Genomic DNA, 14,019 nt, shown 5'->3' with positions numbered 1-14,019 from the left:
TATGTTTGTTTACATAATTGTGAATCTGAATTCGGTTCGTTTCTACTTTTTTTTTTTAAATGATATATTTTATTTTTATGTTCATATTTAAAACCTTTTATCACCTCACATTAATGTGAGTTGGTACTTTTATAGTTTGTTTCTACTTCTCTCAAATGATGTATTTTTGTATTTTTATTTTAAACCATTTTCCTGCTTACATAATTTTGAGATGGTATTTTTAAGGTTTTTTTTTCTACTTATATAAAATGATATAATAATAATATATTGATGATAAAATGATATATGTTTCTACTTTCATAAACTGATATATTTTCATATTTATATTTAAAACCTTTTATCGACTTAAAATTGAGAGTCGGTACTTGTCTACTTTTGTATGATATAATTTTATATTTATATTTTAAACCTTTTAATGGATAGCACACAATTGTCTTGTGAGTGAATGGGAATAACACCTGAGGCTACTTCTTTTTTTCCCCCTTACTTTAAAACCAGTTGTCTTCTAGGTTATTTGATAAAAACAAAGTAGTTTCTAGATGTTTGTTTCTGTTTGATTATTTAGATTAGATCAACAAAAATAGCCAGAGATTATCTAGATTAAATTAATCTAAGTCTAACGGTGAATTAATTATCCATTATTTTAATTTATGCCCCTAAATAGGGTTTAAATTAGATTAAATAACTATATTTTAAGCAATAAAAATTTAGTAATCAATAAAAAAAATACTGTAAAATAAGATTGTTGCGGTAAAAAATATAATGAAACATCTATGCTATAATGTCTTTAAAATATGTGGTACTTCTTTAAAAATTATTCCTTAAAATGAAATTTTGAACAATTTCTTTTCTTTTAGTCGAAAAAGATAAACTATGCTATAAACACAGAAAAACTGTAAAAAAAACTCTGAGTTCTGAAAGTTTTTTTGTTGCAAAATTAGCTATTGTTGTATAACTAGTTACATTAATTATATTTATCCACTAAATGCTAGATTTATTTAGAATAAAAATATTTTTAAGTATTTATTCTCTGTAATTTTAATAGTTCAATTTCGGAATTGGAAAAAAACTAAAGCAATATATTTTAAACAATAGAACTTTAGTAATTATTAAAAAAAATCAATGGAATTCGATGAATTAGTGGCTTTAAATAGCTTATACCAAAAATATTGTTTAAAATATAATATAAATGTATGTTAAATAAATACATTTTAAAAAATAAAAATATAGCAATCATTAAAAAAAAATTTAAATAAAATTGTCATGCATTTTTTTTCAAAATTATTCTTTAAAATTAAGTTTTTACTTTTGTTCGAAAAAAAAATATAATTGAAATAGAGATTGTTCCGAAAAGTGTCTGATTGCATAATTAGCATATTGTTGCTTGGGATTTTTCCGTTCTTTAACGAGAAACAACTTTTTGTTTTTTAAAGTAGGTGGCGCGCGTTCCTACCTTCTTGATTCACTTTAAGGAACTGGTAATTTTCATTCAATTCATACCTTGACGATTTTTGATGTGGTTTATCGAATTTCGCTGAAATGAAATGATAATAATAAAGAAGAAAATAACCTACTACTGTTTAGTTGAAAATAATGGCCACTGATGAGGTAAAATTAATTTCGTTTGTTTGTTTTTATTTTTAAAATATTTAATGCTTCTATCTGTTTTTCTAGTTTTTATTTAATTGATAGTATTTTAACACTTATCCAATTTATTAAAATAAAATGATACAGTTTCAAATATTTTTCAAACTAAATACTTTAAAATAAAATTTATTGACATTTCATAGTTAAATATTTCTTTAATTAATTTTAAGCAGGGTAGATATTTAATTTTTAATTTTGCTTGTATTCGTTCATTTTTAATAATGTAATAGTTTTAGACATTTTTGAAATTATATATATTTTTTCATTAAAAGTAATAGATATAATTATAATAAAAAATTAAAACGCTTTAAAATACTTTGAGAAAACTGTACCGGAAGCTGCAGAACGTAACGTAAATTTTTTAGCTTATATATAAAATTCATTTCGAAAAAATGCGTTTTTTTTGCTATTTAATTTTTTATTAATGGGATAATAAAAATATAAAAATTAAAATTGCGAAAATTACCAAACGTATTTATAAAAATACGCTTGGTATTTTTATAAATACGTTTCGAAAATTTTATAACGATTAGTGTATTTTAGGTAGGGTATTTTAGACAAATTTTCATTTTGTTCTTATTTAATTGTTATGTGACCTAATGCTAGAACAGGGATGGGCAAACTACGGCCCGCGGGCCAACTGTGGCCCGCCGGAAGGTTTTATCCGGCCCGCCGGACATAATTTTAATTTGCCGATCAGTGGCAATATACATAAACAATATACATCCATTTTCTTGTCAACTATTTAAAATTATTTCTGTTTTTCCTTTTTTAACAAAGTACTGATGACCTTTTTACTTTCTCTATTTTTGTTCTACAAAACATAAATTGATGGAAATAGTTAGCACAGACAGCTTCAATTGGTAAAATGTTGAAAGCAGAAGTTCTCCATAGAATAGTCTTAGATTGGCTCTAACTAGCGTTTGTCTTTCTCGAGGAATCTAATATAGGTAAAATGTACTTCACATTTGGCAGACTACGCATTTTAAGATCCAACGAGCGGACAATCTAACAATCATCTGAAGCAGTTGTTTCTAAATATGCCAAAATTTTACAAATCATTACCAAAAGCTAGTTTCCAAAATTTAATATTTCATGCCCAGAAAATCAGCTCTATGTTTGCTTAATCTTATATATGTGAACAAGAGTTTTCAACTTTGAACCTTAGAAAGAATCATTTCAGAAGTGGACTAACAGAAAAGCATTTAGCCTTGTTCCGTAAAATAGGCACATCTCACTTCGAACCTTAATATAAGGAACTTTTAAAAACGAAATCGCAATTTCATTCATCTCACAAAATATTTAAATTAAAACTTGTATATCGCTTTTTTTTTTTAAAAATTTTGAAAGTTTTATTAGTCCCACCAAACATTTTTTTTCTCGATTTTTGGCTCTCGACCAAAAAAGTTTGCCCATCCCTGTGGCCCATCCCTGTGCTAGAAAATAAAATAAATTTCAGTTTCTTATTAAATTATAATGAATATGAAAAATAGCGATGAAAGTAGAAATAAGTCAAGTGGAAAATAGGAAACAGAAATAAGACAACATGTCGATCAGAGCTGCGGAATCGGTTGCTGAAATGTTCCGATTTATATTCGATTAAAATTTTCACCGAATTCTAGAAAAATATAATACTCTTACTAAATAGATATTAATTTCAAATATTATATATCTGTTATTTAATGTACAGTTGGATAGTTTTTTGACATTTTCTATAAAAATAAAGAGCATTTTGTTATTAAAATACATAAAAATATAATTTTATGCAACATTTTGTTAATTTGTTAATCACAACGAGAAAAAAAGATGGTATGAAAAAAATCAACTATAATTGGAAATTTTTTTTAAACTAAGCAATACAGAGCGTATGATTCAATACGAAGAATGAAAAGCAATTTCACTCGCCGACGAGACCTACACCATTATAAGAGATGATTTTCACTTTCTCTTAAATGTTCTTCTTTCTTTTATGCTTTTAAAAAATTTTATATAAATATTTGTGATTTATATCTGGCAAAACACAAACTTTCTCTTTCTTAAATTTTATTCTTTGTTCCGTTCAACATCAACTCAAGCACGAGCTTATAAAATAAAAATCTCGGAAGTGATCAATAAATTTTGCTACAATAATCGAACAAATTGAATTTCAAAACGAGAAAAACTCGTGCTGTATTCCAGAAACAAAATGGCCCGTTCAGTTCTTTAAATTTTTATTGGCATTATTGGGAAGGGAGCACAAAGCAACTCGCAAGGTGTCTTTTACTATAAGTTTAACAGTTAATAATTCACTATCTAATTATTGAACGCCTATCTTTTTCCTTGTGTTTATTTTTTCACATACCTTCGTAACTTCAAGTTTTTAAATCTCATAGTTTTTGCGCTGCAAAACAAAATGCCACGTTAAAAGCACCTCAAACAGCAGCACTTTTTATTTATTTATTTTTTGAGAAAATAAACTGCGATATATGTAAGAAAAAGGTCTAAAAATTTTTGATAATGTTTGCAGTGTAAAAAATATTTAAAAAGCAAAAATAAGTACAAATAACCAAAACATCTTGTATTGAGCTGCGATGGTTTATTGATTACGACATTGAACCTACATGGTGAAGAACTAGAGTTCGATCCCCAGTGGCGGATAAGAAGTCCAACCAGCTTCAGATCAATGGTTACCAGCTTGCCTGGGAAGTAATGGTGGCCTGTGCGCATTGCTGACTACATTGCCATAACTAAGAGCTGGTCATGAAATTGTAATACATAAACCTTCTTCTTGATCATATGGGATCATACTGGATGTTCAGGGAACTCTTTACTTTGTTTTTTTATCCAGTATTTCAAGTTTCATCGTACAGTTAGTTCCGTAAGCATAGTTCTTAATGCATATCTTTAGAATTCTAGACAAAAATGTAATAAAAACAGTATGCATGCTAAGGTAAAGGAATCAATATTCAAGTAAAAAGAAACAAAACTGCTGTCGAAATCTGTCGAATCACCAACGAGGAAAGTAGCATGAAAAATATCAAAAGCAATGTGCCGGTTTGATGAAACTTATTGAGGGTTCGGTCACAATGATCGCCTTCATTTCTATATATTTTTTTCAAGCAATTTAAAAGTTTTTCATGTTTTCAGTCTCATTTTCTTCAGTAGTGATTCGTTAGATTTCGATAAAGTTTTTGTTTTTCCTAAATATTATTTAGAAATCTTCAGTATGCTTTAATTTTTATTTTCGACAAAAATTCTTAAAGCGTATATTATAGATTATCAAGCACTTTACGGTAGAATAGTTTAACGAGGACCGATACCGCGCACCTTCGGTCTCTACGCAGGCTGATCAAAGTCGTCACCCACCCGCTTACTGACCGCAGACAGTGATGCTTGTTCTACTGGGAACCACGTCTTTACGATCAGTTGACTGCGGGACTCTAGTTTGGTAATGCAGCTTTATTTATTAGCAGCTTTACACTTTTTTTCTAAAAATTTTTTGTTTTTCTCATTCACTTCTAGTGAGTCCTGAGAATGTTAGTCTATGCTTGAGTGCTCGAAGTATGTCTGCTTTTTCCACCTTTATAATTTTTGATGCAAATGAATTTTTTACGTAAATAGATTTCTTGATATTATTCAGTTAATTTTTTCGGATTTTTATGTTTAAAAACTAAATTACTGTATAAAAGAAAACTTCTAATGATAATAAAAATAATATTAAGCTTTTTTAAGAAAATATACAATAACTATAATAATTGAAAAAAATTTTTTTTTTAAACCAGTCGGAAAAAATAATTCTGAAATGATAACTAACAAGTATAAGATTTGTGATTGCTAACAAAAATTTAATTCACTTCACGTGGGTAATTTGATGCAATTTTCGTCCAACAATAAGTCAAAAAAAAAAAGTTTTCTCACTACTAAAAAATAATTTAAGGGAGAAAGCACTAAAAAAAAAAACTCATAATGCGTTTACAAATAATGCTTGTAAATATTTGTGAACTTGCAAATCCAGTCAATTTACTGTGTGACAGATGTGTCGGTTTATGATGGCATCAATTACAAGCTATAAAGATAAGAATTATAAAGATGGTATAATAATAAAGATAAAAAGAATTCTGCTACTTGTAATCATAAGCTACCAGATTTCATTGAGAAAGCAAGAATTGTTATGACATTTTATTTATTTTACATGTATAATGTAGATACACAAAGAATTAAAAATATTTTTAAACAGTGCAAAACAATAGGAATATAATAGATTGAATACAAAAATCACTATAGAATTAGGTAATGATACATTTTATTTGTGCCAGAAAGACGTTTAATACCTTTTAATTTAGTCTTGAAAAATGTTACGAATAATATAAAGTGCTAAATATTATATACTAAGCAGCAGTATCTTGGGTACAGGGATCTGAAAAAAATTTCCCTTCCCTTCAGATCTACGTCTAAATTGTGCAAGTGGCCTCTCGTATGAGAGGACTGTTTCTGGTTGCGCTCTCCCTGAGTGTTTCTGCCATCTATTCGGGGGTTCTAGTTATGTTGCACTTTCACCCTTGCGGTGCGTTCTTGTCAAACGAAAGGTGCTCCTTTCTGCCTTAATTCGCAAGGGCTTGGCTAGCCCAAGCATCATTAAAAACAATAAATACTAAGCACTATAAAATTAATTAACGCAACAAAAAACAATTACAATTAATTACAAAACTGATTAATAACTTTTTATTCTTTTGTAAAAATAATACAATGCATATTATTACTAAGAATTAAATACAGGCAGCATAACAGAAATTTTAATTCTGTTTTATTCACTACAATTCATCTTTTAATGCCCGTAACTTTTCAGTACAGAGTATTAAACAATTTAAATATTGTACTAAGCAATAAAAAAAATTATTATACAAAGTATTAAAAATGCATTAAGAAGTATAAAGCTTTATTAATATTATGAATTAAACACAAAACGCTATAAAATTACACAACGCTGGAGAAACATTTTTATTTTATATATGCCAACTAAAATTTTAATACTTAAAAATAATCATCTATTGTATTTCACTTGATAAAATTTATGGTGAACCATATTAAGGCAAGATTTAACAATAAAATAATTCTCTAACAATTTTTTATAATTTACTTTCTCTTTTTTTTCTATAAGATAATTTGCTTACTTTTAAATGTGCTATATTTTTGTTTAAATAAAGAATAATTACGTTGAAATATGAAATTAGGATTCATTTCTTTTAAACAAAAAGTGCTTTTTTTATTTAGAGTATTTTACTTGCATCCACGTTTTCATTTATTTTACGATTGTCTTATTTCTCAGAAAATGCAAGTAATAATATTTCTTATAATAAGCATTGTGTTGTCAACATTCTCTTACAAAAAATATATCATATCTTTTGACAATTATTGAAAGCATGTTTCCAAGGTTTGAAGACGAGCAAAGATCTGAAATTGTTATTAGATCTTACTTGAGAGAGCAAATATCTAAATTTGTTATTGGATCTTATTCGAAAAAGCTAAGATGTGATTTTGTTATTAGATCTTACTCGAAAGAGCAAAGATATCAATGCAATTAATAATCCGTAATCGCTTAAGATAAGTCATACAAATTAGCATTTTTGTGATGTTAAATTTCCTTTTTTGCATTTAATGCTATTGAAAAGAATAAAAATATCTTTGCAAATGTTATAAAATTAATTAATCCAAAGATAATTTCATGTAAACATTAAATTTGAATAATTATTAATAATTTAGTTTAATAATGTTCGAACAGTGTTTGAGTTATACAAACTTATACATTATTTTAAAGCTAATTATCTTTCAAACAACGGGAAAATTTGATTTCTTCCTCAATTAGAATAGATAAGATTTGGTTCAGTTTTTATAAAGTAAAAATTTACATTTAAAATGACCTACTTCTTAAAAAGTTATAAAAAGGCAACGATTTCTATGAATAGATTATGATATTGTATTGATATAATACCAAATCAAATTATGATATTGCATTGATTCTATTATGATATTATTAATATGCGAAATAATTTTTTTTAAAATTATGTTTGTATAACATGAGAAATATTTTTTTTTTAAAAATATGTCTGTATAACATGGGAAATAATTTTTTTTAAAATTATGTCTGTAAAATATGGGAAATAATATTTTTTAAATTATGTCTGTATAATATGGGAAATAATTTTTTTAAAATTATGTCTGTATAATATGGGAAATAATTTTTTTTAAAATTATGTCTATATAATACGGGAAATTTTTTTTTTAAGAATTATTCCTGTGAATAATTGTTTGTAAAATTCTTTCAGAATGATTTCGTGTTTACTTATTTGAAGGTAAATGTTTTATCTTTTAAAAATGGAATATAAGATATATGTCGTAGTGCAATTATTGTTTTCAAGGTTAATTTTTGAATATTTTTACCATTGTTTCTTTTTCTTAGAAAATCACTACTTTGCACGTAAATCATTGTTGAGTGGGAATTCATAGTAACTTTAATTCCGTATATAGTTTAAAGTAAGAACCAAATACGCATCGAATTCAATAATATGCCATTGTTCCTTCATATAAAAACGCAAACATCAATCATACATGCTCAAATTTAATATATTAATTATGAAAAATTGAAACTTTGAGCCAGAAAAAAATCGCCAGAAAAAAATCGTGACGTGAATAAAAAATTTCAATTTTTCAAAAAGAAATGTATACTTAAACATGCAATATAAAATATTGCGTGTTCATTACTGTTGTGAATTCTCTTAGCGACGGCGACAAATATTCTGTAAATCTTTAACCCTAAATGGACCAATGCCACCATATAAGCCGCTCCATATGTATGGCATCATGTATAGCACTTTTACTTGCAGGGTTCAATATCGCATAAATGGTGGTAAAATCATTTTATTACTTTATGAATTTCATTGTTGTGATAAATGCAATTAATTTAATTAACAATTACTTACTTATAATTAAATTAACCTCTTAGCGATCTTATTATTTTCAAGAAACCGATCCTAAAAGTGCCCTTTTTTATTCAAGAAAATTATATAAAAAAACTTTTTATGTACAATATATATATTCAATTTTTAATTTTTTCTTCTGGCCAAACTATTGGGACCCTGTTTCCCAAATTGACCATATTTAGAGCAGTGGTGGCTCAGGGGATAGAGCGCTCACTCGCCGAGGAATTGACCCGGGTTCAAATCCCTTCGATGGCTGGTCGATACGAATTCCGCAAGCGGATCACACCAACCAAAGTGCTGACGTAAAATATCCTCAGTGGCCGTAACATGGGTTAGGGTCCCTCTGCTGTCAGGCTAACCGTGGGAGGTTTTTGAGGTTTTTCTTTACATGTTAGGCAAGTATGGGTTAGTTCCATCAAAGCGTCCTCTAAGGCAAATTTCTCCCTACAGTTTATTCAGGAGCTCCCTTGGCTTCTGGATATGGCTTAGAATTACAAAGCTGTGGAGTTTGGTAGTACTAACATTAGTAGTCGTAAACTTAAAATTGGGTCGACCGCTGTAAAATAAAGTATAACCGCCATATTTTGATGATTTTTTTTCCGTCTAAATTTCTTTCCTTTAAATAACTATTAAACCTGCTCATAATTGTATTTAAATAGACCGTAATATAATAATATGCATGCTTGCTCCTACTTTAGGTGCAATTTAACAATTATAATATTTATATTATTTTACTTAGTTAAGACCTGAGGTCCACATTTGTGTACATAAAATTATTAGCCCCCTGGCAGTACAATTCATATTTTGTTTATCTTACGACAGTAAAATAGAAATTCAGGACAGTAAAATATTTATTTTTTGATATATTCCCTTATACTTCAGTAGTGAAGATGTTATTCAGAGAAAGTGAGCTTAATGCCTAATTTCAAAATTTAAAGTATCATCTGCACTAATTAATGCAACATGCTTAATTTCCAGCCCTTGAAGCGTTGAGTCTTAACGTGAAAATCCAATCATTAGATCGAAAGTTATGCAGGACATCCACTTTTTTTAACACTGTGCTGCTGTTTTAAATATTAAATGTAGAAGCTTATCAGTCTAAATGGTCAAATATGAAACAAATGGAAAAAAAAAACTCGTTTGCCCTTTATAAGTTAAAAATAAACTTCGAATTTCAAAACTACCGAAAAAATAAAAATCCTTTACTTAAAAAAATATTTTATCGAAAAATTCCCAGTAAATTCGTTTCTTTACCAATTAAAGATACTGAAATGCAATGTTAATATGGAAGTTAAATGTCGAACATTAGTAATTAATACGTTTTATAAATTGGAAATATTGCTTGAAATTTCGAGAAGTTGAAAAAAGTAGGCTTACAGCTAATCTTTTTCAAATACATTTACATCTAAAGCCTTTAAACATGTTTTATTCCTTCCATAACAAGACAAATGTGATTAAAAAAACGTTTAACCTTGTTAGTAAATCAAGCGTAACTGGTGCAATTATCAATCGAAACAAGTAATGAAACTCTTACGAGCCTTGGTTGTCAATCTCAGTTACAAATCGAAATAACTGATTTTTTGCATACAATTTGTTCCTTCATAATTAATTTAAATTTAGATACTTAAATTGATTTATTTTAAAGTTTTGAAATAGCTTTAAGTGCAGAAATATCGGTCCCAAGCTTTTTAAGCAATGACTTTTTCTTCTTCTTTCTAACATAAAATTTTAATTTAAATTGCAAAAAAATACTAATAATATTTAACTAATATAAGCAAATATTAAAATGTGGCTATCTAAATTAATAAATTACTCTTACAAAAAAATTTAACTGTAATTAGAATTCAGGTATGTTAAACTACATAATGAGAATTCCATATTAAAAAATAATTTCAGCAATTTAAAACCCTTTTTTTAAACTTGATTTTGTTATTCTGAAGTTTTGGGTGCTCGCAGACACTTTGATCCATTTACCTGTCCTTTAACTTTTTTTTTCGAAAAAAATATCGCATTTTTGAACGTGTGTGCCTTATTTTGGGGTAGAATTGCATGAGCAAACTATCTCGCTTTCAAAATATTCTAAAGGTGGAATATCGTGTAGACAAAATATTATCAAGGTCTAGGGAAGAAACTACAATGAAACACAGCATATTGTGTATTCATCGCATTTCACCCTTTGACACAGAAGGGACAACGGTGTACCTTCTATAAATTTTTTTATGACATTCTACTTACAAAAAAACCTATATTTTGATACTTTTTAATTTTAAAAATTAGTGTAATAGTTTGTTTTATCGTTTAAATTATTGTTTAGATTGTTTAAATTATTTTTTAGATAATTGTTTTAGAAGTGAGCCGTGTTTGGAAGATTTTACTTTTAACGTAGAAAAAAGACACCAGAGTATTTCATAACCATAAACTATTAAAATGCTAATCATAATATTTTTTGCTTATTTTGATCTAAATTAATTAAAAATAATGAAAAAAATGTAAAAAATATGTTTAATGAAAATTCTGCCTCAAAGGATTAATTGATATTTCAAGAATTTCTTATCAAAAATAAAATGAATAACATTTGCACATCAGGAGACGCAAAGTATTATTTAAGCGGTGAAAAAAACTTTTTAGGATTTGGCGAGTTATTAACAAGGAAGACGGAATTCAGCACAAACACACACACTAAAACACACTAAAAAAAAAAAGGAATTGATGTGCGATCAGTAAAAACACAGAAATGTCACAAGGCAGTAAAAATGGTTTTGATGTTTTCTACAAAATTGGTTTTGATACATTCCAGAACATTTGATACGAACAGTTCATCAGATTTCGAAACATATTTTTTCCCGCCGGAAAATTAAATTTATCACCACATATTTGCATCCATTTTAATGTCGTTCCGACAAGGAATTTGAAAATATGTAATAAAGGTGAAGATTTTGGGACTCCGTATACAGGATGTCTATAATTAAAATTGATGTTTTGATTCAAAAGTTTGATTCAAAAATTACGGAGAAAAAGTTCGTGAAAATTAGAAAACGATTTAATAAACTACTGAAAACTTATAATAGTTATAAAAACCACTACTAGGTGGTTTATTATGGTTTTATAGAGAACAGACAAAACAACAATTAATGAAATGCTAGATTAAATAATTTCCTTCTCAGCACAAACACACACACTAAAACACACTAAAAAAAAGGAATTGATGTGCGATCAGTAAAAACACAGAAATGTCACAAGGCAGTAAAAATGGTTTTGATGTTTTCTACAAAATTGGTTTTGATACATTCCAGAACATTTGATACGATCAGTTCATCAGATTTCGAAACATATTTTTTCCCGCCGGAAAATTAAATTTATCACCACATATTTGCATCCATTTTAATGTCGTTCCGACAAGGAATTTGAAAATATGTAATAAAGGTGAAGATTTTGGGACTCCGTGTACAGGATGTCTATAATTAAAATTGATGTTTTGATTCAAAAGTTTGATTCAAAAATTACGGAGAAAAAGTTCGTGAGAATTAGAAAACGATTTAATAAACTACTAAAAACTTATAATAGTTATAAAAACCACTACTAGGGGGTTTATTATGGTTTTATAGAGAACAGACAAAACAACAATTAATGAAATGCTAGATTAAATAATTTCCTTCTCGCTCCCGTGAAAATGACGGGGTGAGATTTCGCCCTCTATTTCTCGCTCCCGTGATATTGACGGGATGGAGTGTTCAGTAGTAATGCGCCAATAAGAATAAAACTAATTCATTTCTTTTGTCCGGAAAATATTTTATTTCTCATTTTATACACTTGATGACAATACCAGGATATTTTTAAGGTAATTGTAGATAGTTAGTTTATTTTAAACTAGTTGCAGCACTAATCAAATACGTAATACAAATACAAAAGCGTAAAAAATAGGCACTTTTATGACCGTTTTCTTGAAAATTAACCGATCGTTAAGGGGTTAAGGTGCCTATTAATAAGCGTGCCAACTATGAAAGCCACAATTGTTTACTACCATCTGGAAGCGTGAAATCTTATGCTTAGTCGTATGTGGGAAATGTTACATTTATGGTATGCTATGCCAATGCCTTACATTATGTGATGAGTCTTGCAATAAAACGCCCATTGCAGAGAATCGCTATTCGGGGAATATTTGCGTCGGCAAAAAATTCGTCTGTCAGTTTCTCATTGAAATACAAATATTTCTATTTACTAAGAATGTCCCTTTAAGCGTTGGGAATGACTGTTTTGTGATCTAGGACTGTATTTTGGAATTTTGTGTAAAATTGTCATCATATCACTGTCTCAATGCACAATTTTTCTGAAATTCTTCTGAGTAGTTTTTAAAACAGACTGCTTACTGGTATCAACATTTATTACAGGCATTCTACAATAAACAATCGAAGTAAATTTCTGTGTATAATTTTCATTTTATTTGTTAAAAGTTTCTCTAAGAACTTTTTGATACTGTTTCTGATACTGTGTTCCTTTCATACATGGCAGTACTCTTACTTTCGTTACTTGTACCGCCGGTACAAGTAAAAAGTACGTACTTTTACTTGTACTTCGTTACTTTTTAAATTTAGTACNGTTTAATCACAGAGCTGCCAGAAAAGTGGACATAATTTTATAAAAAGCTTATTAATGGGAGAACATAAAAAATATTATTTCATTGTCAATTTTGCACTTTAGTACTCAATAGTACTTGACAAAAAATTTCAGTTGTGCAAGACGATGACTTATATAGATAACACCTATATCGTTCTGTTTGCCTATGTTCGAGAATGGGGATTTTTCAAGGTCGATAAACAAAAATAAAAGCATTTATTTGTGATATAATTCAACAATAAAGATAAATACAAATAAATACAAATATTTAATCATATATCCGATGAATCTTTTCGAAATTTCAAGACTTTTCCTATCAGCAAAATTTCAGTGTGTCAAAAAAATTGATAGTAAACAAATAAAGGGCCACTTAGGAATTAGGAAACAAGTTTTTATTTGAAAAAATAACAAAGGAATATATATATAATATATACTAGTGGGTTGCGCCCCCTGCTCGCTAACGCTCGCCAACCCCCGAAAATTGCTACGCAATCTTATATAGTTTGCTTCGCAAACCAAGCTCGCTACTAACTTAGGTACATTGCAAATACACAAAATTCTAAGAATTCAAAACAATCATTCAAATCCATATAAAAACTTTTTTTTCTTCTTTTAAACATCTTTTTAGTAAATACTAAGTCATTAAAATAAATTTGAATTCAAATAAATGACATGTAATTCGTTAAACCTATTAGAAATGTGCTATAGTATAATTCGTAATATAAATCAAAAATCGTCAAATAAATTCGTAATGTATAAATTCGTGAAAAAAAGCGCTTTCGACAAAATACTAAAATAGAGA

General features: G+C 28.0%; 1 protein-coding gene across 4 annotated transcripts in view; it reads left to right on the top strand.

The window, feature by feature from the left end:
- The first annotated feature begins 1,488 nt into the window (after positions 1-1,488).
- The window catches only part of LOC107452769 (sodium- and chloride-dependent glycine transporter 2), a 45,815-nt gene continuing 33,284 nt past the window's right edge, over positions 1,489-14,019 (top strand). For 3 of the 4 annotated variants that reach the window (XM_043039177.2, XM_043039176.2, XM_071180125.1), the window contains exon 1: positions 1,489-1,608. In XM_043039177.2, the coding sequence (XP_042895111.1) occupies positions 1,594-1,608 (15 nt within the window). In that variant the 5' untranslated portion in view covers positions 1,489-1,593. The remainder of the gene's footprint in view (positions 1,609-14,019) is intronic. The other variant, XM_071180124.1, reaches the window with a different exon arrangement.

The sequence above is a fragment of the Parasteatoda tepidariorum genome, chromosome 4, assembly GCF_043381705.1.
Source record: "Parasteatoda tepidariorum isolate YZ-2023 chromosome 4, CAS_Ptep_4.0, whole genome shotgun sequence".
In the NCBI taxonomy this organism is placed as follows: Eukaryota; Metazoa; Arthropoda; class Arachnida; order Araneae; family Theridiidae; genus Parasteatoda; species Parasteatoda tepidariorum.
Note: the sequence above shows the minus strand (reverse complement) of the source record. Positions and strands in the feature narration are given on the sequence as shown.